Source organism: Lepisosteus platostomus, chromosome 24 (assembly GCF_059453375.1).
Source record: "Lepisosteus platostomus isolate fLepPlt1 chromosome 24, fLepPlt1.hap1, whole genome shotgun sequence".
NCBI lineage: Eukaryota > Metazoa > Chordata > Actinopteri > Semionotiformes > Lepisosteidae > Lepisosteus > Lepisosteus platostomus.
Window position 1 is genome coordinate 15,073,255 of NC_142634.1, and position 23,033 is coordinate 15,096,287.

The 23,033-nt window shown below is 40.1% G+C and overlaps 1 protein-coding gene and 1 long non-coding RNA gene across 6 annotated transcripts in view; one reads left to right on the top strand and one right to left on the bottom strand.

The window, feature by feature from the left end:
* The window catches only part of LOC148641764 (uncharacterized), a 38,123-nt gene extending 33,614 nt beyond the window's left edge, over positions 1–4,509 (bottom strand). For both annotated transcript variants that reach the window (XR_015929876.1, XR_015929875.1), the window contains exons 1-2: positions 4,120–4,509; positions 2,564–2,635 (exon numbers count right to left, since the gene is read on the bottom strand). This is a non-coding gene — a long non-coding RNA (uncharacterized LOC148641764). The remainder of the gene's footprint in view (positions 1–2,563; positions 2,636–4,119) is intronic.
* Positions 1–23,033, top strand: part of ttc28 (tetratricopeptide repeat domain 28) — a 470,745-nt gene that overhangs the window by 177,133 nt on the left and 270,579 nt on the right. The window contains exon 1 of one of the 4 annotated variants that reach the window (XM_088618613.1): positions 2,008–2,922. The exons of the other annotated variants lie outside the window; for them this stretch is intronic. Within the exon in view, the coding sequence (XP_088474739.1) occupies positions 2,896–2,922 (27 nt within the window). The 5' untranslated portion in view covers positions 2,008–2,895. Of the gene's footprint in view, positions 1–2,007; positions 2,923–23,033 lie in introns of those variants that run through there. 4 annotated transcript variants of the gene reach the window in all.

Consider the following 23,033-nt stretch of genomic DNA (forward strand, 5'->3'; position numbering starts at 1 on the left):
AATTCTGTTGCAAATGACCACTTACTAATGCCTAAAGGTTACCGCAGAATACCACCCATCAGAGCCAGGTCTCTTTGTGTAACTTTAGAACGTGGTTTTAAACTATGTATCATTCCTCTTCTTGTGTATTCTTGGAGTAATTACTTTATTATATATTGTTTGCAGAGGTAAACAATGATTTTACTTATAAGACACTTGTGTCTTTGAAATCGATGTTTATAGTGTTGAATTGTTACAAAAATATGACAATGTTTCATTGTTTCCATATATTCTGATTCAACTGAAAACAGTTTTTTCACAGTTTTTGCAGAAAGGCAGATACTTAAGACTGTCACTACATACCAATGATACCTATACCTCTAAAATACTCTACAGCCTGAAGATTGTACTAATGTTTCCAATATTTCTTTCCACTTTACTTCAGTTTTCTTGAACAAATGCAGGGAGTTGGGCCGTTGTACTGTACAGTAAAATGTAGTAAAGCAGCAGGGTAAAATGCAGTGCTTTAGTGACAACTGGGAAGTAGAACAGACACAGACAGGCTCTGTACCCTGATGTAGCTGAGGGTCATATCTGTTCTTCACACTTGTTGAATATTGGAGCATTATTGTGGAAAGAGTGGCTAGTTAAAGTCACTTTTGATATCGGGGAGCAATGTATCTGTAACTCACAAACAAAAGCCATGGAAAGGATTCAGAAATATTCAAATACTGTAACACCACGCTTTAACACTTTCACACACACTGTCAGATCTATTTTAACTCTCCAAAATAAAAAAAAACGTATTTGTAAGTCTGATGGAAAGTGATAGTTTAGATGTATGTAAGTCTCTCAAGAGGTGACCAGTCATGCTTGGAAAGGGCTCTATACTGGCAGGATTGACATTTACATGACAGTTTTCTGACAATGCATAAGAAGAGGAATCTTTCATTCATGTTTTTAATTCCATTGTAGCACAACTCTGACTAGCGATGTAAACTTTTCATTTCAACAAACACCATTTTTGTCAAATCAATAACTGTATACACAGTACATAGAGCATTGGCAAGGCTTGTTGTATTTTAGAAGATACTTTCATTTTTATGTGTCCAATAAGAGCTGGACACACATCTGGATTTTAATTAACAGTGATAAATTGTGATCTAATAGTACTTGTACTGCAGTGTGTCGAGTGTATGTGTCCTGATCGTTCTGGAGGGGGAGGCTGTGTATTTCTGGAGTGACTCCTGATCTAACAAACCTGGGTAGGTAAAGCCTATAATAGAGGCACAGTGGTTCAACAGGATACCAACAGTGTCCTGTGTCATTCTCAATACCTTATTCAAGATGTTGATTTTCAACTATGACAGCTGTCGTAGTCTCTTATCTTGAATCTGGGATCTGGGTTCAAATCACAGTGCAGTGTGCCCTGGCTGCCATTTGGATACCTGTGCAGGACCCACCCAGAAACTAGCAACCTAACAGTCATTAAACTGCACTGAGAGCGAGAGAGACTGTGAACAGCAACCCCTCCCTGAACCTCCAACCCATTTGTATTTGTGAGACTACCCCAAGTTGGAAGTTTGTTATTTATTGATCTCCACAGCTGGTGAGATGAGATTGCTAGGGCACTTGCTGTGAATAAAGTATTACAATTTATTGGGCTCATTATACCCTAAGTACCATGAGTCTGCTTGCACACCTGCTTTATCAGCGTATAGTTCTGATGTCCTTTCTTAATAAGACCGATGATAACGGATAAAAGGGTACAGAAATATTATTTTGTAGGCTGGAACATTTACTTGAGCTGAGACTGTTCATGCGGTAAGCTAATTAGCTAGACTTGCCTTTATTAACATACTGTATATGTTATGAGCAGACTTCGCTGTTTCTTCAGCTGAAGAACTGTCCCGCATGTGAGTTCCTGTGCATACACCAGCGTTTACGAGTAACACAGGCTTGGTGCGTGTGTTAGCGTTTGTGCGCTTTTACTGCATTGTCTTGTGATTCTGTCTTTGACTATGAAGCGACGGCACTATGACCCAGGGGGCTGGTCTCGCTGCCTCAGCTCAGGGCAGCCTGCGCTTGAAGGGGAAGGAAGTCATTAGTGTAGTGTAGTCCAGTTTGTTGCTGTTGCAGGATATCCTTCCAGCTCTTCTCACAGAAATTCCTGGGATTTTTCAGTTTTTTCCCCCCTTATTTTTCATGCGTTGCGCTTCTCTGGAGTACTCTCTTGGAATTACGTTTTGTATACGGAATTTACACTGAACGCTGAAAAGGAGGGGACGTTTTTCCCATGGCTATGCCCCATCTTTGGAATTGTACTTGACATTTTCCAGGGAAAGAAAAAAAAAACCTTCAAAGGTAGAAGTTTTGCGTGCAGAATTATACCCAGTGCAGTGTTTCCAATCAAAGCTTTTCGGAAGGGTAACGGAACACAACTGGATATATTAGTCTTCCTGCACACGTTGTTTTTCCTCTGCACACACTGTCATTTTTGTAAAACTGTAACATTTTGTTGTGTCTGAAGTAACTCAATATATAAAACATCCGTCTTGCCGGTACACCGAAGGGATTTGCTTACCTTAAGCGAAGAGCGCTGCTGCTACGCTGTCCCGGAGAATCCGCCGAACCAGCAAAACGCTCGTCTGCGCAGCTGTGAATTGGATACGGACCGTCCAAGAATTAAAGTTTGGTTTCTGGAGTTCTTAATCGGGGGTCTCTGTGTTCTCCTGGATTGGATTTAATTTGACTGTGAAAGACGACCTTTCCAGATAAACATCAGCTGTTCTTTGATCAATATGCTGCAAAATTGAAGTAACACGCAAGGAAGCATGACTCGGTCTTGCAACTCCCTCAAATCTAAAGTCACCGCGAATATAATATCTTGATGCTGTACATTTTTGGTTTACAAATATGATGAAATGGCAGCCCCGGAAGAAGGTATGGTTTGTTTTTATTTATTTTTTTGTGGTGTATTTTAGGGTCATCCTACTGCTTTTCTGTGAGATACAGCCAGCGAGAACGGTGCACTGTACAGTAGGTCCCGCTTGAAGTGAGTAGATCACTCTGTATGGTGAATATAAACTTCTTTTCGTTATATCTGCTAAAATGCCAATGTCAGTGCAAGATATACAGAAAGTACCATGGCCAAATTACGGACAGTATTACGGATCAGTACTGTGTTTTTAAGCGTTGCTGTGCGCCGGTGCTGGTTCTATTCTGGCGAAGTTTGGAAGCAGGAGTTGGGGAAGAGTTGCGGCGGAGCAGCGGAATGCCCTGCTTAATGCGAGGCATGTTGCCTCAGGGGTAGATGGTTTGGAGGAGAAGCGGCGTTTCATTGCCCGAGGCTCTCTCTGTACAAGCGGCGCAGAGATTGATCTACCATCTAGTCTTTTCCCCCGGATCCGTGTGTTCATTTGAGGACGGGTGGTTGGACCACCTCGCGTTTGATCGCGATGTGAGCGTACTGTAATTGCTCTGAACTGCGGAAAGCGCCGGCCTGGGCTTTTTCACGTTAGGAGCGAGAAGCCGGCGTGTTGAGGGAGGTTAATTCCACGATGACTGCAGTCTGAAAATATTCAGGCATTGCTGCTTAGGCAACGCCACTTTTATTATTTCAACAGCAAGGGGGATAAAACGGGGCTTTTAAGTTCTTTACTGAACTCTTCCCATGGGTTATAAATTAATACACAAAACGTTCTTTGATTGATTATCAGAGGTGGTTATTTGAGAACAGCTGTAGCAGTGTTTCACTTGTGTTGGGGCTGTGTTCCCGTTACGACGAGGCATGCATCGGCGACAGTTGAGGTAGCTTTTTATGCGTATCAAGCCGCATGTTGGCTACCTCGCAAAACCTGCGGTACTGTGGTGATTTAAAAATATCCCGTGTTTTGGACAGCAAGGAGCATTGCTGTACATCGTCTTCGGTCATTCCTTGATGATGCATTATGAGTGACATAAACATAAAAAAGAACTAGAGAATACATTTGAATCCTAAAAGAAATAATGTCCTTTGTAAGGAGCTCTCCGGTACTCTCAAATAGCATGTACAGTAGAATATTAATTTAGTCAGTTTATGAACTGCTGCCTCACAGAATACACATTTACCCAGTTGTGTTTATGAAACTACATACTCACCCAAAATGAAAAGTTTTCCTTTAATTTCTCTTTTAAGAAAACGAAAAGATTTCCCCTCAATCGATAAGCGAGCACACCGCAAAGCTGGCTCGTGTAATTCCCTTCTGTTCCACTGGAGGGCGGAAATCGGAGGAGAAAAGGAAAGAGTGATGTCTAAATGCTGTAAAACAAATATAAAGTTTTGGTTAAACCACATTATTTCCCCAGCTACATCCTTGTTCCAGTTGCCGCGAATTAAGTACTTAATTGCTTTTCATAGTTTACGTTTACCTTAAAAACCCCAAAGAATCGTGAGGATGCTTTACATTTTGACTATAGTGTGAGGATATAATGCCGTGAACGGATTAGCGCCAGTGTGTAAAGATAATTCTTTAAAAATACACAGGACAGTTTGAGTCGAGCTACATTTATCGTTCATGTTTATATGTTTCTAAGCACCCAAATACCGTGTTTAATTATTGCAATTAAATACATCCTTTAAAAGAGGTCTCTTTAAAACTAAACAGGCTTACGCAATGACATGAACATGCAGTATATATCGACTGTTGATTGAAACCGACGGTTACTGGATACTTTTAAAACACCTGCAAAGCGCAAAAGAAATATACGACAGTACGCTCACAATTTCGTACGATTGCCATTTTTGCAATACGTTTGAAATCGTGGGACTAATTATTGACCAAGATCTGTGAGGAAGAAAGGTCCATTGCGTTAAATATGCATTATTGTAAGCTCGGATCGTGGGCTACATGTATGGCTATACGTCTGGATTTTTTGACAGTGCAATCTACTGTATCATGTAAGGAGCATCGTTACGTAGTATGTTAGTTTCTTTGCTATCTTTGCTATTTTGTTAGCAAATTAATAACTGTAAGGACTTTGCGTGATGGTGAAGCTGAGTTTTGGGTTCCAAGATCGAAACCCTTTCGAGAAGGCGGCGCTTCTAGATGCGGGTACTGTACACGAAGTCGCGTTTTTCAATATAATAGCAAACAACCACAAAATAACAATGCAGCCCCACACGCGTGTGCCGCTGTCTCTTTGCTGTGGCAGGAGAACTTGTGCCTCCGAACCTCATTCTCACCAAACAGCGATGGCCGCAGAATTGCGTTTTTAAAGGATCCTGGGTTTTCTCAGTTATATCACGCTTACATGCCCCTTGGAAAGTTTCTGTTTTTCATTGGGATGGCTTCTCCGGAGATAATAGGCTTCCCAAACTACCCAGTTCAGTGTACTGTAGGAGCTGAAGTATTTGATTAGTGGCTTTTGGATCAGTGAGTTGGCACAGAGTGCCTGGAACTGAGCCAGTATCTGGATTCTTCTGAATGCTGGCTGTGCTGCTTTCCTGAAGGATTTAGTAATCTACAAAATATTTTATTACTTATAGTTTCATTTAATATCAAACTGCCTGGCTTAAGATTCAAGCGACACATATATGGTGAAATTTTGGTCAAGGTGTGAAGTATGTTCTAAAAGGACGTTAAGCCCAAGTCTGGTAGCAAGTACATTAGTAAGGTGAGATACCATTTATAGAAGCAAATACAACTTAAAACTTAAATCTTAATGTTAGAACACACCATTTCTTACTTTGTTATGTGGTAAATAGCTTTTAGGGCTTTGCTTGGACACATGTTTGCGCGAATGTTACATTGGTGTTGCCAATATAGTTGTATTCAGCATTTCCATGTATTTCCAATATACAGTGCTTGTATTCAATTTAGTGACATATATCGTGGGAAGAGCTCACAGTGAACCACACTAACCACACTTCATGGACGGAGATGTTGTCCTCTGCCCTGTAAAAGCAAAATTCAAACATTGATTGTGAAGAAGGCGTCACAATTTACATTGTAGGAATCAAATTGAAAATTGATTGTGGAGCAGGCTTCATAACTCCTGATGCAGAAATTGATCAATATTCAACAAGCACACATGACGTTATTTTAGACTAGCAGTTCCAGTTTTCCGTTTTCACTCCTGTTTGGACGAACCGATTCCGTTTGAATGTGGTTGTCAAAGCAGGCATGTGAAAAAGGAGAACCGGTGAGTCACGTCTCTGATTCTTTATCCTGAATAAATGGCAGAGTGTTTGCAGAGCTGTTGAACTGTGGAGGACAGAATTCCTCTTAGCAGTACTTTGCCTGTTGCATCTCAACAGCACCTGCTTGGCAGAGTACCAGTTTGGGAGTGAGGTGAGTAAATCTTTGGCTGTTTTATTTGGTTTCCATATGCCTGAGGAGCAGTGAGCCCCACGTGGCGCCCCTCGTGTGACCTCTGTCATGATCAGAGGCAGGGCACAGCTGGCTGTCGAACCCTCCAGCCACAGCGCAGCCTGGAAACCCAAGTCAATATGAAGTAAGCCCTTCTGAACGTGATGGAAGACAGAATTATGTGCTGAGAAAGATTAATAGTTATACAGTACACCGGCAAACATTCAGAAAAGGGAAAATCAAATGAGCCATATCAAGTTGGGTTTGTTTGTTGTTAAACGTCTGGTGTTCCTCCACCTTTCCTCTCATTAAAAGCATCCCTATTTTTCTGCTTTCCAATTTCTAGTAATGTTTATCTTTCTCAGTTTAGAATTAGCAGTTATTTTTGTGCTCGCACCGAATGTGAAAAGCCTATGTGATGGAATGAGGGGTTTTAGGAAGTGAGGAAGACTCCTCTTTCCCTCCAGTCTTTGAGCCACACGTCTTTAGACATCTCCTAGGCTATGCAGCCCTACACAGCAGGTTTGGCGTCATGTGGAGGAGAGGCGTGTCCATCGCTGACGGTCCTTCGGGCCTGTGAACACCCAGGCTGTGCAGGTGTCACTCTGGCACCAGGAGCTGAGAGACTCTGTCTCAGTAGGCTAGTGACAGAGCCCGGGCTCGAACCTGTGACACCCGCTTCCAAGAACATTCTACAACAGCTTGCCTGTAGCTGCCACCAAGGAATAATGGCGGTTTTATCCAGAAGGCCAAGTGCATGCTGGTAGTACTGATACCTCTCTGTAGGAGTAATGACACTATTATACAAAAAACACTGTAACACCATCAGTCTGCCCTAAACCATCTGTTTTTTTTTAGAAATGTCTAATTATTTTTGTTGCCATTGATGTGAAATAGCTAGTTGTGTGTTTCTCATGTTTGAATGAAACCTGCAGCCACTATTTAGAGGTGAGGTGTGTCCCAGAGCCCAGAGCCCTGGCAGTAAATCCTACCCCCAACCTTGGGGTCGTTGTGTCAGTAATCTGCCACCTCTCTGGTGGCATGACCCAGGCTGGACACCATGATTCCCCAAGCCAAGCACCAACCTGGCCCAAGATGTCACAGAGCATCATACACAATCTGCATGCTGATACACTGAAATACCTGTAAACCTTCTAATATATTGTGTACTTGATAACTCTTCTTGTGTGATGGATCATATTTTAGTATACAGAGCTGGCAGTGCCAAACGGCAAAAGAGTGATGAACAGATCTTTTGTGCCTTAATTCTCCAGACTCCAAATGCCTAGATGGGATCTGTTAAAGAACCTATAGCCTCACTGCCTTGTTGCACAAAACACATTTAATAATTGATGAGGCCTTTTCGAGTTCTCTTTCCTTGCGTTTTTTATCTACATCCACACAGCTGCCTTGTGCACTGAACTAAGTGGAGATCAATAGAAAAGCTTTGGCTAACATTTACTGGTTTTCCTGAAGAACATTTGCTCCGGTACCTAATAATGGATTACACTAATAAGTTAAATACTCTATACCTGCAAAGTCAGGGCGTGTTTCTCATATTCTGACCTCAGCAGGCTTTTATGTGGGAACTCAGGAAAAATTAGAAATGAAAGGAAGCTGTTTGACCCATTTTGCTCATTAAATAAGAAAGTAGCTTATCAAACCAGAAATCTCTCTGTGTTCTTGAAAGAATTCAGGATGTCAGTTTTATCTACTTAGCTATGTTTTCCCCACCACGTATGCTTCCTACGTTCATGACTAAAAATACTGTACATGTTCTTAAATTACACTCCTTTCTTTGGTTCTTGTTTCACGGTTTAAATTGATGCAGTTCTTGGGTTGAATATGTGCAGTTAGTATATTTCTTTATGCTTTAATCCAAACCTTTTTTAAAATCTCTTCTTTTCTAGTCTTCCCTTTGAATATCTAAAAACACACAGTATTTAATCTTATTTTAGTGAAAGGGGGAATGCTGTTTTCAGAGTTAATGAATGAAAGAACTGAATACTTTTGTTCACCATGTTACAATACAGATATTAGTGCTCTGGAACCCGTCCAGAGAAAAACAACCAGATACGTTCCGGAGCTTAAGAACGTATCCTGCACTGATGGGCTAAAAGAGCTGAATCTTTTTAATATCAAATAGAGGAGATTTTGAGGAGACCTCACCCAGGTTTTGAGAATTGAGAATCTTTAAAGACATTGAGACAAGTTGACATAGTGGACATCTTCAGAATCAACTGTGAGACATGAGTTGGAGGTTGCAAATTGGGGAAGTGCATTTAAATCTGAGAACGGGAGACACTTCTTTATGCACAGGGCTGTAGAAGTAAAGAACAAGCTACCCCATCGCATTGTTGAAGCTGAAACCCTGGTTTCTATCAAGAAATGGCTGAATAAGATCCATGGATCAATTAGCTTATAATGTACAAATGGGCTAGATGGACCAAATGTCTTTGTCTTGTTTGCAACCTTCATTGTAAAATCATTGTGATAAAGAAACAGGACATGGAAATGATGAAAAGAGTTGTTTGCATAAACAGTGCATTAATCAAGCGAGGGGCGCAGGTACAAGTAAATGAATAGGAACGGGGACAGGAGAGAGCGTGGAGTGAGGAGACTTTCTGTAAATTGGTGTGTCAGGCTCTGAAGGAGAATGGCAGGCAGAATTTAAATGTGATTGGTAATGTGCATATATTTATTATACATTCACACATATTTCACTGTAGTTTTTCCCATTGTCAGCAGTTCTAGCAGCTACAAGGAATTGGTAATAGAATCTTCTCTAAGCACTAAATCATACTTCAGTTTTAAAACATGTTAGCTTTTATGCTACAGTGCCTTTTTAAAACATTTTAAAGATTTTTGCTTTGTTTCCCAGAACTTTTTTCCCTTCATGTCACAGTGCATTGTTCTAAAGAAAACGGAAGGAGATGCTCATTCTGTTGATTAATCCATTGACACATTTCCTTTTCTCTCCTTCAGAATGCTGAGTTTGTGTCCTGTAACTTTTCTTATAAGAGAACTTCTGTAATAATCAGCTCCCTGGAGTGAAGATTGCCGGTTAAAGAACAGAAAGAAAGATGCGGTAAACCTGAAAAGCTCTACAGGGAGGTCTTTAGTGTATAGGAAGTGTGAGACTCGCAAAAACAGTAAGTCACAGCGATGACTGTTAAAGCTGTAGGTTCCATTAGTATTAAATGATACAACTATATTTCAAATCCCAGAAGGCAGAGGTTTGAAAAAGGTCTGGGTACTACTTATTTAGACTAGAGTTAGATGCTTAGACATATACTTGGATTGACTGATTAGTTTGCATGGAGTTTGTACTGTATATTCTCCTTTTATTTGCTTGGATGTCCTACTGGTGCTCCGGTTTCCTCACACAGTCGTGCTGGTAACTGGCTTCTGGGAAAACTGTCCCTGATGTGAGTGTGTGCGTCTCTCCTGTGTCTGTGTGTCCACCAGTGGACTGGCATCCCACCCAGGGTGTATCCTGCCTTGCGCCCGTTGCTTGGTGGGATAGTCTCCATCTCTCCCCCGACCCTGAATTGGAAGAAGTGGTTTGAAAATGGACGGATGGATGATTAACTTGATTCTTGAAGGTAGAAAAGCGATCGGTTCTACCTCTACTTGGAATTACTGCAATTTTTTCTATCCTCTAATGGTTGAAAAATGTTGAAAAATGAAAAATATCTGTTGGCATATTCTCTTGAGTCTCTTGAATGCATCTGCATTTTTAACTAGTGGTATAGGAGATTCTTACCAACAGTCTTTGAGAGTTTAAGTAGAAATGTAGAGATTTGTAAATAAGTACATTTTGGACTGGGGTTATTGTTCTTTACAGTATATGGACATGATGACGGCACAACCCCAAACTTTGACCAGTTGATTCTGCTGATGGGTGAATTCATAAACGAAGTCCTGAAATGAATTTGGACTGGGTACCTTAACAAACTTATTCCTAACCTAAAGAATGGCGTATGCAGAGAAATAAGACCAGTTAGAAGGATATCTTCTGTTGTTTACACAGAAGATAATGTGGCAACTTTAAATGATCTATTTAAATCCTGACAAGCATGGACAAAGATGACCCAGTCAATGACATGTGACATTTTCCCACCATTTGTTGTTTGTGGTGGATCAAGCCTTTTCCTGGTTTGATGTGAAAGCCCGAGAAGCCTGGGGTTGGGTTAAGGGCGGCTGTCAAGAAAGTGAGAACTAAACCAGAGAGAGTCAGCACCTGAGGGATGGGGATGAGGTTCTGTAACAGGCCAGGGAGGGAGCGGGCTTGTGTGGCTGAAGCCTGCCCTGCAGGTGACCCCCTCCAGCTCTCTCAGATCTCTCAGCCCCTCACATTTAATGAGGATGTGTTGTCCCAAAACCAATTGGAAAAGAGTATGTTTTTCTTCTTTCATTACTCCTGTGTTTAAAATTGTTTTGTTATTACAAATAATTTCCTTTGCTTAGTGAAGGCCAAGGAAGGATTAAAACAGGAATCTGAAGTAAGTTTCTTGGAATGTTTTGAGTCAGCTGGGTGTTCAGCTAGTTTAGACTGTGCACCTGGGATAGAGTGAAATATTCATCACTCTTTGGAAAAGCCAGCACAGTATGGTTTTCTGTGTCATGTCCCTGTTTGTTTGTCTGCATCTGTTTATTTGCGCAGTAATCAAATATTGTTGGGACGCTAATCTTCCCCCATTATGAACATTTATTGCTCTACTCTTAGTTTTTCTCTTCAACAGTTTGGTAAAAACAGGACATTTCTCTTCATTAGTTCTGTGCCTGTGGACAAAGTGCAGGGAGGTGTGATATAGTACTTAATTTCATCCTCAATCACACATTTAAAAAATGTTTCAGAATTGTGCCCAACCCCAGAGTATACTTACATTCTTAATGTATTTCTGATATTGATATTAACACATAGATATTTGTTTTTACTCATAATACGTTTTTTTAAAACTCTGATGCAGAGGGTGTAATTTGAGATCTGAGTGATTTTGAACAGAATATTTCTTACAAATGCAAGAGGTTTTTCATCTTCAAGTGATGTGTATTAGCAGCTGAAACACCAGACCTTTATTATTAGTATCCTAGAGGTAGGGGAATAAGTGACATCAAAAACTCTCTCAATTTTGGTTAGGAAATAATGGACCAAATCTTATTTATAGGCCGTGAGAGTTTCTGTAACTTGTAGCAGTCTATGATGTGGGTATCCCACTCAGCCATGATATAGAGTTTCTTTTCAACACTTTTTTTTTCTTCCAGAAATGTGGGATTAATTGTTAATGAGGAAATGCAGTAATTGCATTTTAATGCTATTTCAAGAAATCGCCTTTCAAATGCCTGGCACTCTCTTAACACTATATGTTGGATGATTTTCTGAATCACTAATTTCATTAAAGCTTGAAAGAAAATAGTTTCGTCCAGATTTTAATGCTATTTATTTTATACTCCAGCAGTGCCATTTTAAACAGTTTTCAATAAGTAAATTGCACTAATTGTACTTAAATACACACAAAGGAATTAATTTATGGGATGCACAAGTTCCTTTTTCATTTTTCTATATAGCCCAAATGCTTGAAAGGAAAATCTAAACCTACTCTCTCTCTGTTGTCAGCTACTGTCTATTAAATAAAAAACAGGCTTATATAAAACCTAGAATATTTTGGGTGCAGTGTTTAAATTGAGGTGGTATAATATTTGCAGTGAAGTGTACAAATTGTACCACTAAAGTTTTTTTTCTCTTCTTGACAGTTAATTTGACTGCAGTGTCTTTATAATACTGCCAAGCTCTAAAGTGATCTTGAAGAACAGTGCCAATTGGATTCTGATTTAAAGAAAATCAATTGTACTAATGTAGACATTTAGTCATTTAGCACTGAGCTCAGTTTTCCTCCAGATCCACCTGTTTTGTAGTTTTTCATTTAATATTCAGAGCAAGGTAAGTTTCTGTTGAGTTATTCTGCAGCATGCTGGTGTCTTTGTAAGATAAGATAGATAAGATCACTTTATTGGCCATATACAATTTCTTGATTATGGAATTTGTCTTTTTCGCATACCCCAACTTGCTCTCCATGAGACACACAGACGGGGAGAGACGTTTGGGGTCAGAGTGCAGGGTCAGCCATTTATACAGTGCCCTTGGAGCAGTTGAGGTTAAGGGCCTTGCTCAGGGGCCCAGCGTAGTAGGATTCCTCTGCCGGCCGTGGGATACGAACCGGCAACCTTCCATCCACAGGCACACATCCTTAGCCACAGTAACGCAGTTATATCTATGGTCATCAAAAGAAAAATCACGTATAACAGTGACAAATTCACAAGGTTATCTGGAAAATGAGTCTTCTTTGTCGCGGGTTCAGCTTTCTGAACTTACAGTATGTGACTTACTGGGCACGTGCAGGGATGCAGTGACAGAAGTGCTCCAGTCAGCTCTAGCTGTCAGGTGCTGTGGAGTGTGCAGTGTCAAATAATTAGCAAGTGAGTGTTTTGAATGATGATATATACTTGTTCTATACATTTATATACTGTATATTAATAAAATACAGAAATACAGCTGTTTTTACAATGCTCCCATGTCTACATGTAACCGTATTGTTTTTCAAATGTGAGGGGGACAGTTGTAGGACATGTATAACCTTTGTAGGTCAGCACCAGACCTGTTTCCATCCTGTATGGTGATGTTGTTGCAAAATGGCAGTACATGCAGTTCAGCTTGAAATGGAAAATCGCTGCAGTATGGGGAGAAAAGGGAAGGCATCTAATTTGTCTTGGTTAGATGAATGGTTTACTACCACTTGATCTCCGACTAGGCTGACTTTGTACCTTTAGACTTTGTAGATACAGCAGTGCTTCATGCCTCAAACATCTGACCAGGTGGAACAGGTTCATAGTCTTGGACCCATACTCCTTCTCATACCAGTGCTAGCATGTCGTGGTTCGGGATATTGTGAAAAACAACAGCCCACTCCCAAGTTGAGCTTTTGAAGCAATTGCTCCCAAAGGAATGCACGAGAATTAATGGTGGCACGTGCCCCTCCTCCAGTGCAGCCCAGGGCAGAACGGCCACAGTGGTCCATTGCAGTAGTACAGCATGTATGATAAATGGGACCTGCTATGCTGAGAGGTTGGCATATTTATGGCGGATAATGCTGAGCAAGAAATGGCTGAGCAATCAGGATGGCCTTTCTAGATCTTCTGATGGCAGAGCTGGTTTGAAGTGGAGGTGGAGGAGGAGGCACAGGGGATGGGGGGTTATGCATGCTTGCATGCTGAGCTGAGATTTATTAACACCCCCCACCCCCCCGACACCTCCACTCCTTCCCTTGGGATGTCAGCAGGGATTGGGAGTTCAGGACAAACTGCTCTGTTTGCAGAATGATGGAGACATTATTGACACACTGTCTCCCCTCCTCGCACAATAGGTTACTGAGAGCTGTATCTGTGTATAGCTGTGTCTGCATGGAAAAATCATGTACAAATTCTCTCTTAGCTTAGTGTGAAACAAGGAGAAAAACATATGTTAATGTTTGCTGTTACATCTACATGTATGGCTTTTGTAAAATGGCTACCTATAACAGTGGTTTATAAATCTCTGTTTTTCATGATCTGAAAGTCAAAGCGAGTATTCTGCATGGTACAGTATCTCTGAGGCTGGTATGACTGTGCTGCTGAGCTCCCAACTCCTCAGTGATGCTTCCCAAGTTACTGCCAATCTTAAGGCACTATGACATTTGCATGCTCGTCTGAATGGAGCCAAAATGTTTTTTATGAGGTTGAGTGGAGACTGAGATAACCCTTAAATTACACTTAAGTTCATTTACATAAATTGTTCTTACAGAAAAATACGAGACTTAGTTATACTGTAATAATGCAAAGACAGAGATGACACGGTCAGATACCTTCTCTGGTCTTCATAATTTAATTAGACATCTTTTCTCATTGGTGTGGCCTGCTCTATTTTTAGTCTTGTAGATCATTTTTAATTGGTTTCAAAGCTTCTAAAAAACCATAATACTTTTATCATCCTTTCCTGCAGGAAACTTATTGCCTAAGTTGATGCTTATATTTCTTGCCCAATAAATAGTTCCTTGTGATTACAATGTGCTTCATGCTGAGGAGCTAGCGGGTATACTCTGAGCTCTCCAGCAGAGGTTCAAGGGACTCTTTTAATGTGCTGTGCTCTCCCCACTGATGGCGTAGGAAGGCAGGGAGCTGATTGTGTAATCAGGGGTCTGATTGCTATTGATCCCCAGGTTCCTGCTGAAGTGTACAGAGTACAGAGCTTAAGGAATCCAACTTGCAGAGCAGCCTTGTGCAAATACCATCAAATAAATAAACACTCTAGCTCGTTTCCCAGTGTGATGGGCTGGAAAAATGGTATGAAAACATAGGCCCTAGAGTATTAAGACATTAGCCTTCTCTTCGAAGATGGAAGGGCTAGGTTATATAACATAGCAGTGGTGATAAATATTTTATCGGGAGCAGCGCGTCAATAATTATAGGAGTGTGTAAGAATTTCCACATTCTCCTTGCAGTCTGATTTGCAACGACGTGTTTTATTCTTTACAGGTTAATATTTTAAACCTCTCCTCTGCTGGAGTGTCTGCAGCTGGAGGCAGCTGTGCTGTGTACAGGATAAGTGTTGTAAGAACTCACTGCACCTTAGTCCATTATTGTTATTATTATTAGGCTGAGGCTTTTATCCCAACTAACTTGCATATTTGTACCTAATTACTGTATACAGCTGAGGACTTTCCTGGAGTGAAGCACCTTGCCAAAGGGCAGCCAGTACTCCATACTGCTACTGCTGCATTATCTCAGCCTCCTGCTTCTGGTGTACAAGCATTCAAGCTCATTTCGCCCTCAGGTTTTTTCACCCTCATCTTATTAAAGGGAGCATGCAGCCCGGTGCACCTGTCTGAAAACAGAGGGAGTGCAGAGCTCGAGCAGGGATGTGATGCTACCCGGCTTGCAGTGTCCCAGGCTAAAAGCTGAGCTTCCATCTCTCCCAGACCTGTGTATTCCCTGCCTGCTGGGGAATAAGGAGACCTGGAAGGTTGTGAGTCAGTGTGTTTACTGTGCCTTTGTGGTGACATGGTGATGTTTGCGTGTCTTGTAGCTGTGGCTGGACAAGAGCAGCTTCCAGTGGCTGTGTGCAGCACAGTGGTAAGGAAGCCAGCCCCCTGCCCACCCTGTGATCCAGTGTGTCAGGACACTGGCACGCTGTTCTGCAGAAAGAGAAGGTGAAATTTAAAGCAACTGTCCCCTCTAAGGCAAGCAAACGTTGATTTATATTAGAATAACATAACCTTGGTGACATTTTAGGCACTCCTTCATTATTGATAAGATTAGTCTTTATATCTGCCGCAATAGGTCTCCATATTCCTCATAAAACTTGAAAAATAAGTTGGAAATTTCTCAATTTCACAGGCTGGGCAAAAACTTTGTAAAATAAGCACAGCAGCTGGCTACAAGCCTTTCATCACAAGACAGTCCATTAGTGCCATTCTTTATCTGTGCAGATTGAGACTGGCATGCCTGTATGTTGATGCCATGATAATGCAGCACTGTGTGTCTTACAGTATGTTCTATTGAAATTCATTCCTCCAGATAAACTCCTTTGTAACCTGCCAAAAGAGAAAAAAATGCTAATACAGCTAAAATCCTTATAACCTGCTTTTGTCATAAATAGGATAAGTAATCTTTTGAGGATCCAGTTTTCAAGAGTGTTGCTAGGGCTCAGTTTATTCAGCCTCGGTCTAAACCATATATTTTCTGAGAGTCAGTAAGTAAAGAAGAATTAATGGAAGCTTAATGCCTACGGCTATAAGCTATACCCTCTAGATATATTAAAATATAAGTAGTAACAAAATGTTGTTTTTGCTTGTCATTTGGCAAAATGAGTGCATGCCAGTGATGTTAATTAGCTTGGTATGTTCATTTCTCAATAGCGGGGTTTTATTGGTCCAATACAGCCCTTTCAAAATGAAGAAAATCAAATCCTTCTGCTGTACTTATGCCTGTATTTCTTCCTTGCCTCTCTGGAAAGCTGGGTGGCTAACCCACTTACCACCTTGTACAACAAAAGGTACTCAACAGAAATCATTTTCCCTTTGGTAATTTCTTTTAAATCATGAGACTTTGTTCTAGAATCCTTCCTTATGGGATCATCAGACTGTGACAAAGTAGGCTCGGCGGAGCGATCTAGTCTCTATGTAAAAGACACCTGCCATTGTTTATATCTGCTGCAACTGTTTATATCCTTAACACAGGTAATCACTGACAAAGTATCTGCTAAATCTTATGGCAAACAACTTATTAACTTTAATAAGCGGTGGGCAACTGGGAAATAGAGTTTTTCCACTCTTTCGTGACTCCTGGTACTAAAAATAAATTGGGAAATTTTCAGAGTAGGGACATCTCTTTGGCTCCTAATAATTATTCTTTATGACGTGTTCCTTATTTTAGTGATGAAATATTTAACAAAGTATTAAGTGCTATCCCTTTTATACCTGAGAAAGATTGTTTAAGTATATTTAAGATGCTTTAATTTTCTATTTCAGTCTATTTCTCAGCATTTCCAAATCTGTCAAAAAGTGTAAATATGTATATTTCAAATTCTTTTAGCTTGCCGGGCTTTTAAAAAAATATGTGCTTGTAGGATTCGTTATCATAAATCATAAGGATTAGTTATAATACCTTTTTGTTTTAATAAACAATGTACTTTAAAATCGAATTGACAAATCAAAGAATATCTGATTGAAAGGTACTGTATGTACAGCAGTAAGTTGTACATGATAGTTCATTAAGAAATGTAGATATAGGTGGCTGGTGGGATTTATCCAGAACAGTGTAAAACACTGCAAGAGTCACTGATGTTCATCCTTCTCCTCGCTCCTGCTTCTGGGATGACCAGAAGAAAGAGATTCTCCTCGTACAGTATTTCACTGCACAATTCCACACAGAAGAAATTTACACAGTGATACCATGGCAACCCAAAAGGGGGCATTTGGACAGCCAGATTGATGACATGGTGTGTGAACAGTATGTGGAGCCCACACAATCAATGGATTTCAAGAGGTCCGTTAAAACACTGGCTTCCTTTAGGCCCAGTTTGCTTTAGCAGGAACTCTTAACTGAAAGCTGTTTTAAATCAAACCCTTAAGGACAGGGAATTAACTTTAGACACAAGCAGGAGAGGGTTATTGATAAGGTGCTGTTGGAAACCCCTCTGAGAGTGGACTGAGTTCAAGCTCCAGTCTGTTTTTGTCCAAGGTGAACGAGAGACTCTCTTGAGCTGCGATTTTGGAGGCAGAAGTAAACTGAAATCTGCTTTTCTTACCGTAGTAAACAAGGTATACGTGGTCCAGGGCTTGCAAACAGTGCAAACAGTGTAAGAAAGGTCATAAACAAGAAGAGGCCTTTCAACCGGTCTTGATCTTTAGTTTGCTATTAGTTCACTGATTCACAACGTTAATTAATCACACACAAAAAAATATATAATCTTGTATTTAGCCAGGTGAAATTTTAAAGCTGAATTATATTTGGATATCATTAAGTATGCAATGTTGAGGTATGGCGAAGAACAATTTCTGTTTAACAGTTATACTGTATTTCCCAGCTAAAGAATTTCTAACAAGGTATCCATCCATCCACGATCAGAAACTCACTTTAATACTGACAAGAAGATCAGGACACAGAACGGCACTATGCTCCCAATGGCACAGAGCGCATACACGGGGACAATTTAGAAACCACTTAACCTAGGATCATTGGAAGGTGGGGGAAAACTGTTTATGTGACAAGAACATGCAGACTCTGCACAGAAAGCATCTCCGTCTGGACCCCAAGAGCTGTGAGACAGCAGGGCTACTGTGCTTCTCATCACCAAGAAATATTAAATATATAGTTATATATAATATATAAATATATATAAAAATATATAGGCTATATAATATAAGCTATATTAAATCTTAACAAATGGGAACCTATGGTTTACTGTAGTCTATAGAAAATCCTTCATATTTATGAATTGGCAATACTGTGTGTAATATAATTCATAATAATAGCATTACATCATACTGTAGATGAACCTGGAAATTCCCATATATTATCTACTGACTTTAGTAATTGCTTCATGGTAATTTATGTTGTTCTTTTTCTTGGGGGGATTGTTTGTACTTTATAACTATTTACCTCAGACTGAAGAAGCAAACAAAGCATTTTGGCGCAGAAAGCCCTCAGACTGTTCCTTGAAGTGAAGTTCGTCACTTTTGTGTTTGATCCAGCGTTGGCTAAAATGAGGTGAGGCAGAAAGTGAAGCCGTATCATGTGGAACACAGATGTCATACTGTCTCCCGAAGCTCATATTCTGGCTTCTTTCAAGAACTGTCTGGAAGAGATCCTTGGATCAATTAACTACTAACTACCACACAGGCTAGATAAGCCAAATGGCTCCTCTTGTTTGTGACTGGTCTGATGTTCTCAATAACCACGGACCTTCCTCTTGGTGGTCCCTGGCTCTGCCAGCAATGGCAAATCTTGCCAAATATTAGGAAGAGCAGTAAAATTTAATGAAATGATTTATTTTCAGTTTTAATGAGCTTAAAGCGCTTAGCCGTTTAAAGCTTAAAGTATTACAGACTTTATGGTGAGATGAATTAGATTCACTTGACCTTATGACATCTTCTCCTCTTAAGACTGATCAAGAGATCAGTTCATTTCGGAGTAGCTCTTTGATCTACACCAGGTTTTATGCTGATATTTCTTTTACAGGTTGTAAAGATGTATCAGGGTAGCAGCATATTTAATTTTGATACTACACACCTGTCCATTCCTGTTTACTTAAAATAAGAGAGAAGTGTTTGAAAATGTCCTTTGCAGTTGGCCCTATATTTAAACCTTAAATGAATCAAACCACTATGTAAGGGGTGTCTGGTCGGTTTCGGACTGGTTACAGGCATCACTGTTGACGTCCTGTGTGGCACTGATGCAACCAGTTACAGTAAAAGTGGAATATTCTGTGTCTCTGAAAAATCAGGCATCCTTAACCTTTTAGCTTTTTTGCAATAGCAGTGTCCTGCTAAATACCTGCGAAAATCCTCTCCACAGTGTGTCAGCAAAGAGTGCAAACATGTTTTACTGCCAGCTGTAAAACCGGCAGGGAGATTCATGAGTTCATTTCTTTTAAAGACTTGCCTATCAGTTTCATCGTGCCTATATTTAGAATTTAATATCAAGACGGTACATAAAATGAGTTTAAGTGTGTCAATTTGGGTTGCTGATGTACATTTCATTTTAGAACCCACTTTTAATTTAACTTTGTGAAATTTGACCTCCAGCCAAATAAGAGGATTTCCATTTGTTCATTTTTTCTTTTCTGTTTGCCTACCCTGAGTTGAGTCCTGAACACTGACTGTAATTACACCTTATCAGTGATGAATGGTTGAACATAAGGGATATCAACCTTTTTTTACGCTAACCTGCTTAGTAGTTACTGGTTTGCAGGCCAGGTCTATGCACATCAGCACATGTCTCAGGTGTCGTTGTGTGTGATTCTTGGCACTGTGTACTGTTGGGTTCCTTACACAGACATACTGTAGGTGGAGCAGCAGAGATCTGTGCTGCATTTCTGCGATTCCTGCAGCAGATTATTGGTGAGGTCTCCTCTACAGCCGCAAATATGAAACAAAATATATAAAGAATGTATCTGAATGTATCTGATCTAAGCTTTTGCTTAGAGATTACACAAATAGGTGGGTTTCTTTCTGCAGTAACTTTTGAAAATAAATGCAAACGTTATTGGGTGCTACACATTGGTGAGGGAGGGGAGTCCCCACTGTAAAGCACTTTCAGTGAAATATCCAGAAAAGCTCTTTACAAGTGTAAGGAATTAGAATTTGTCTAGCTACAGTTAGACCTGCCAACAAAATTTATGGTGTGTGAAGTTTGATCATGTGGGAGTCATTAATTGCTGTTAATTTGTACAAAACAATGTGACATGACAACTTGGTTTGATGTTCAAGGAATATAAAGGCTTTGTTTTTTTTTCCTAAAGAGTGCTATGTGTACATTTTGCATTAAGAAAACTGAACACAGTACAATTGTATCTGTATTGAACTGGCATCCTGTCCAGGGTGTATCCTGCCTTGTGCCTATTGCTTTCCTACTTGTACTACTGTACCTGTACTGGATAAAGCAGTTAATGGAATGCAGCAGTATTTTTGTAGTTCATTATACTCTGGCCCAGAAGCACCAGGACCTTATAGTTACTGTGAGCAACATTCCTGAGCAGCTAGCATGGAGATTGTGTAGAAGCTGGTGCTATCTGGTATGTGTAGCAATGTCTGTTTTTTGGTAATGAACGACAAGGATTCCTAATCCATTTTTAATGGAGGATCACACCCACAGGTTAATTACCTAAGTGAAGTTTTAAGAGGATGAACAATTCGCTTGATGGAATATTTGCAAACTCAAAAGTTTTGGATTTTATTTAGCAAATGCAGTAGTTAAAAGGCACCCTTCAACATGTTTCAGAGCTGAAAATAGTCAGGCAGATCAAATTAATCCTGTAAAGGGATTACATTTATTAAAGTCAATTAACTACAATTTGTGTTACTACGAACTTGGGTAGAATGCAAATTTGGCACCAGGAGTATATTTTTTCCTATGTCTAAGAATTTGTGTTTACATTGTCATAGACTTTACTGAGGCTTTTGCCTTCATTTGTCTTTCATTTCATATTTGGTCATTAACATTTCTTTAATAACTGCATTGGTATTCATGATAATTTATACCATGTTTTCTTAATACCATACTTTTATGGTATGGTATTAATGAAATGTGCACAAAACAAACATACTGTAGTTTATAGAGATTGTGAGCCATATTTGTCAAAACTCGATTGGTACAATATTGGTATGCGCCTGTTTTTCTTCCTAATGAGAAAACAGTTTAAAGATGTTGAAAAATACCATGCTTACAGTATATTACAGCTTTCCAATTACTGAATTCAAGCCTTTCTTTTCGAATTTTCTAAATTTAGGAATTTGTTTCTCTTATATCCAGATGCCCAGTAAAAATCTTTGATCACCGAACATAAGTGAGGAGGGTCCCACTGAATCTTAAGAGCAAACTAGAAATTTAAGATTTGCTTAGGTCCTGCGTATCCTGCGTATTGTGGGAAATCCCTGTGATTTTTAAAGCAGGTATCTAGGTCATCATTAGAGAAGCGACAGTGCTGTTACAGCAGGACTCTTCAAAGACAAAGATACAGTAGCTCTTCTGTAGAAGGCTCTGCGTTGGGACTAAACCCCAGGGAACTGTGTGACAAACCCTTATTTTCTTGTCCTGTTTAGCTTTATAAGCATTCAGATATCATTTGTGTTTCACACTGCTACCAATTATCAAAACAGTTTTATTTTTCAAGAAAACACCTCGTCATGCCTTTACAAAAATAAATGTACAGTATATTTTAGTCTTCAGCAACAAATAGTCCCTTTTCCAACTAAGTACTTAATGACCAAAATCAGCTAATTACTAACTTACAGGATCAGTTTGACACTTCAGATGCTGCTGCTTTGAAGAGACCTAGAATATCTGCCGACACACTGGTCCCTCAAGGACGAGAACTGGACCTCTGTCATGGAGACACTTGAAGTGGCAGATGTCCCAGATGAGCTGAACAGCCCACTCACACACCTGTAGGTGTTCCTGTGTTCAAAGTGGGTATGGATCTGGAGAATGTTACCAGAACCTTCCCTCTGTACAGGATAGTAATTACATCATGTCCTCTTTGACATTTAATAAAGAAAAGAAACAGATGTAACACATACGTTTGATCTTTTAAGACAAATCTATTAAGGTTGGAATAGTGTAAGACACACCAGTGTACACATAATATAATTTAAGATCTTTACACGTTCATCGATGGAAGAAAAACCTCTATCAGCATTACTTATAATAGGGATGCAAGTTCCACCTTAATTTTGTCAGACTCCTGGCAAAGTTAATAAATTTTGCTGCCATCTTGTCTCTCGGGTGCCATGAAAAATGATGGGATAGCAGAGGAGAGGGAGTGCTGAAATGCTGCGCTTGTAACCTTACAAAATGGAATCTGGCTGTTTCACTAACCAAGTTTCACACGTCCTGCAAGAAGAAAGAGGAGGAAAATGGGCTGCTGGGGTTTTTTTGTACGTCAACTCCTGTGACTGCCAGTAGCACTACAATTGGCTGAAGGCTCTGTATTTGACACCCACTGAAATGTCAGGTGAGCATTTAAGCAACGCAGCAGTGAGGGCGTGCCGAGATCGGGGCTCAGGATTGGTCAAGCTGAGCTGGCTGTGCAGTTTCATACGTAGCTCCTGTCCTCTGCTGGCAAGACACGCACAGCATCATTGCGGAAAGGAAATAAAGTGCAATCGTCCCATGAATAGCTGAATGTATAGGCCAGATACAGACCCCCTCTGGGAGATTATATTCATAAATTCAATACACACTTTTTGCACATTTATAAACTGCATTCCTGTAGTGCCCAATGCACATATTCAGGCAAGTGCTATGTTTTATGTGAGCTTTTATATCGACGGAATGTGCATTGCTCTCCTGTAATCTCGTCATAACGAGAAACAGTACTTTACCAGCTGCGATGACTGTAAAAGACAATTTTTATAAAAGGAAAGGAAAAGTAGCTTTTTTTCCAGT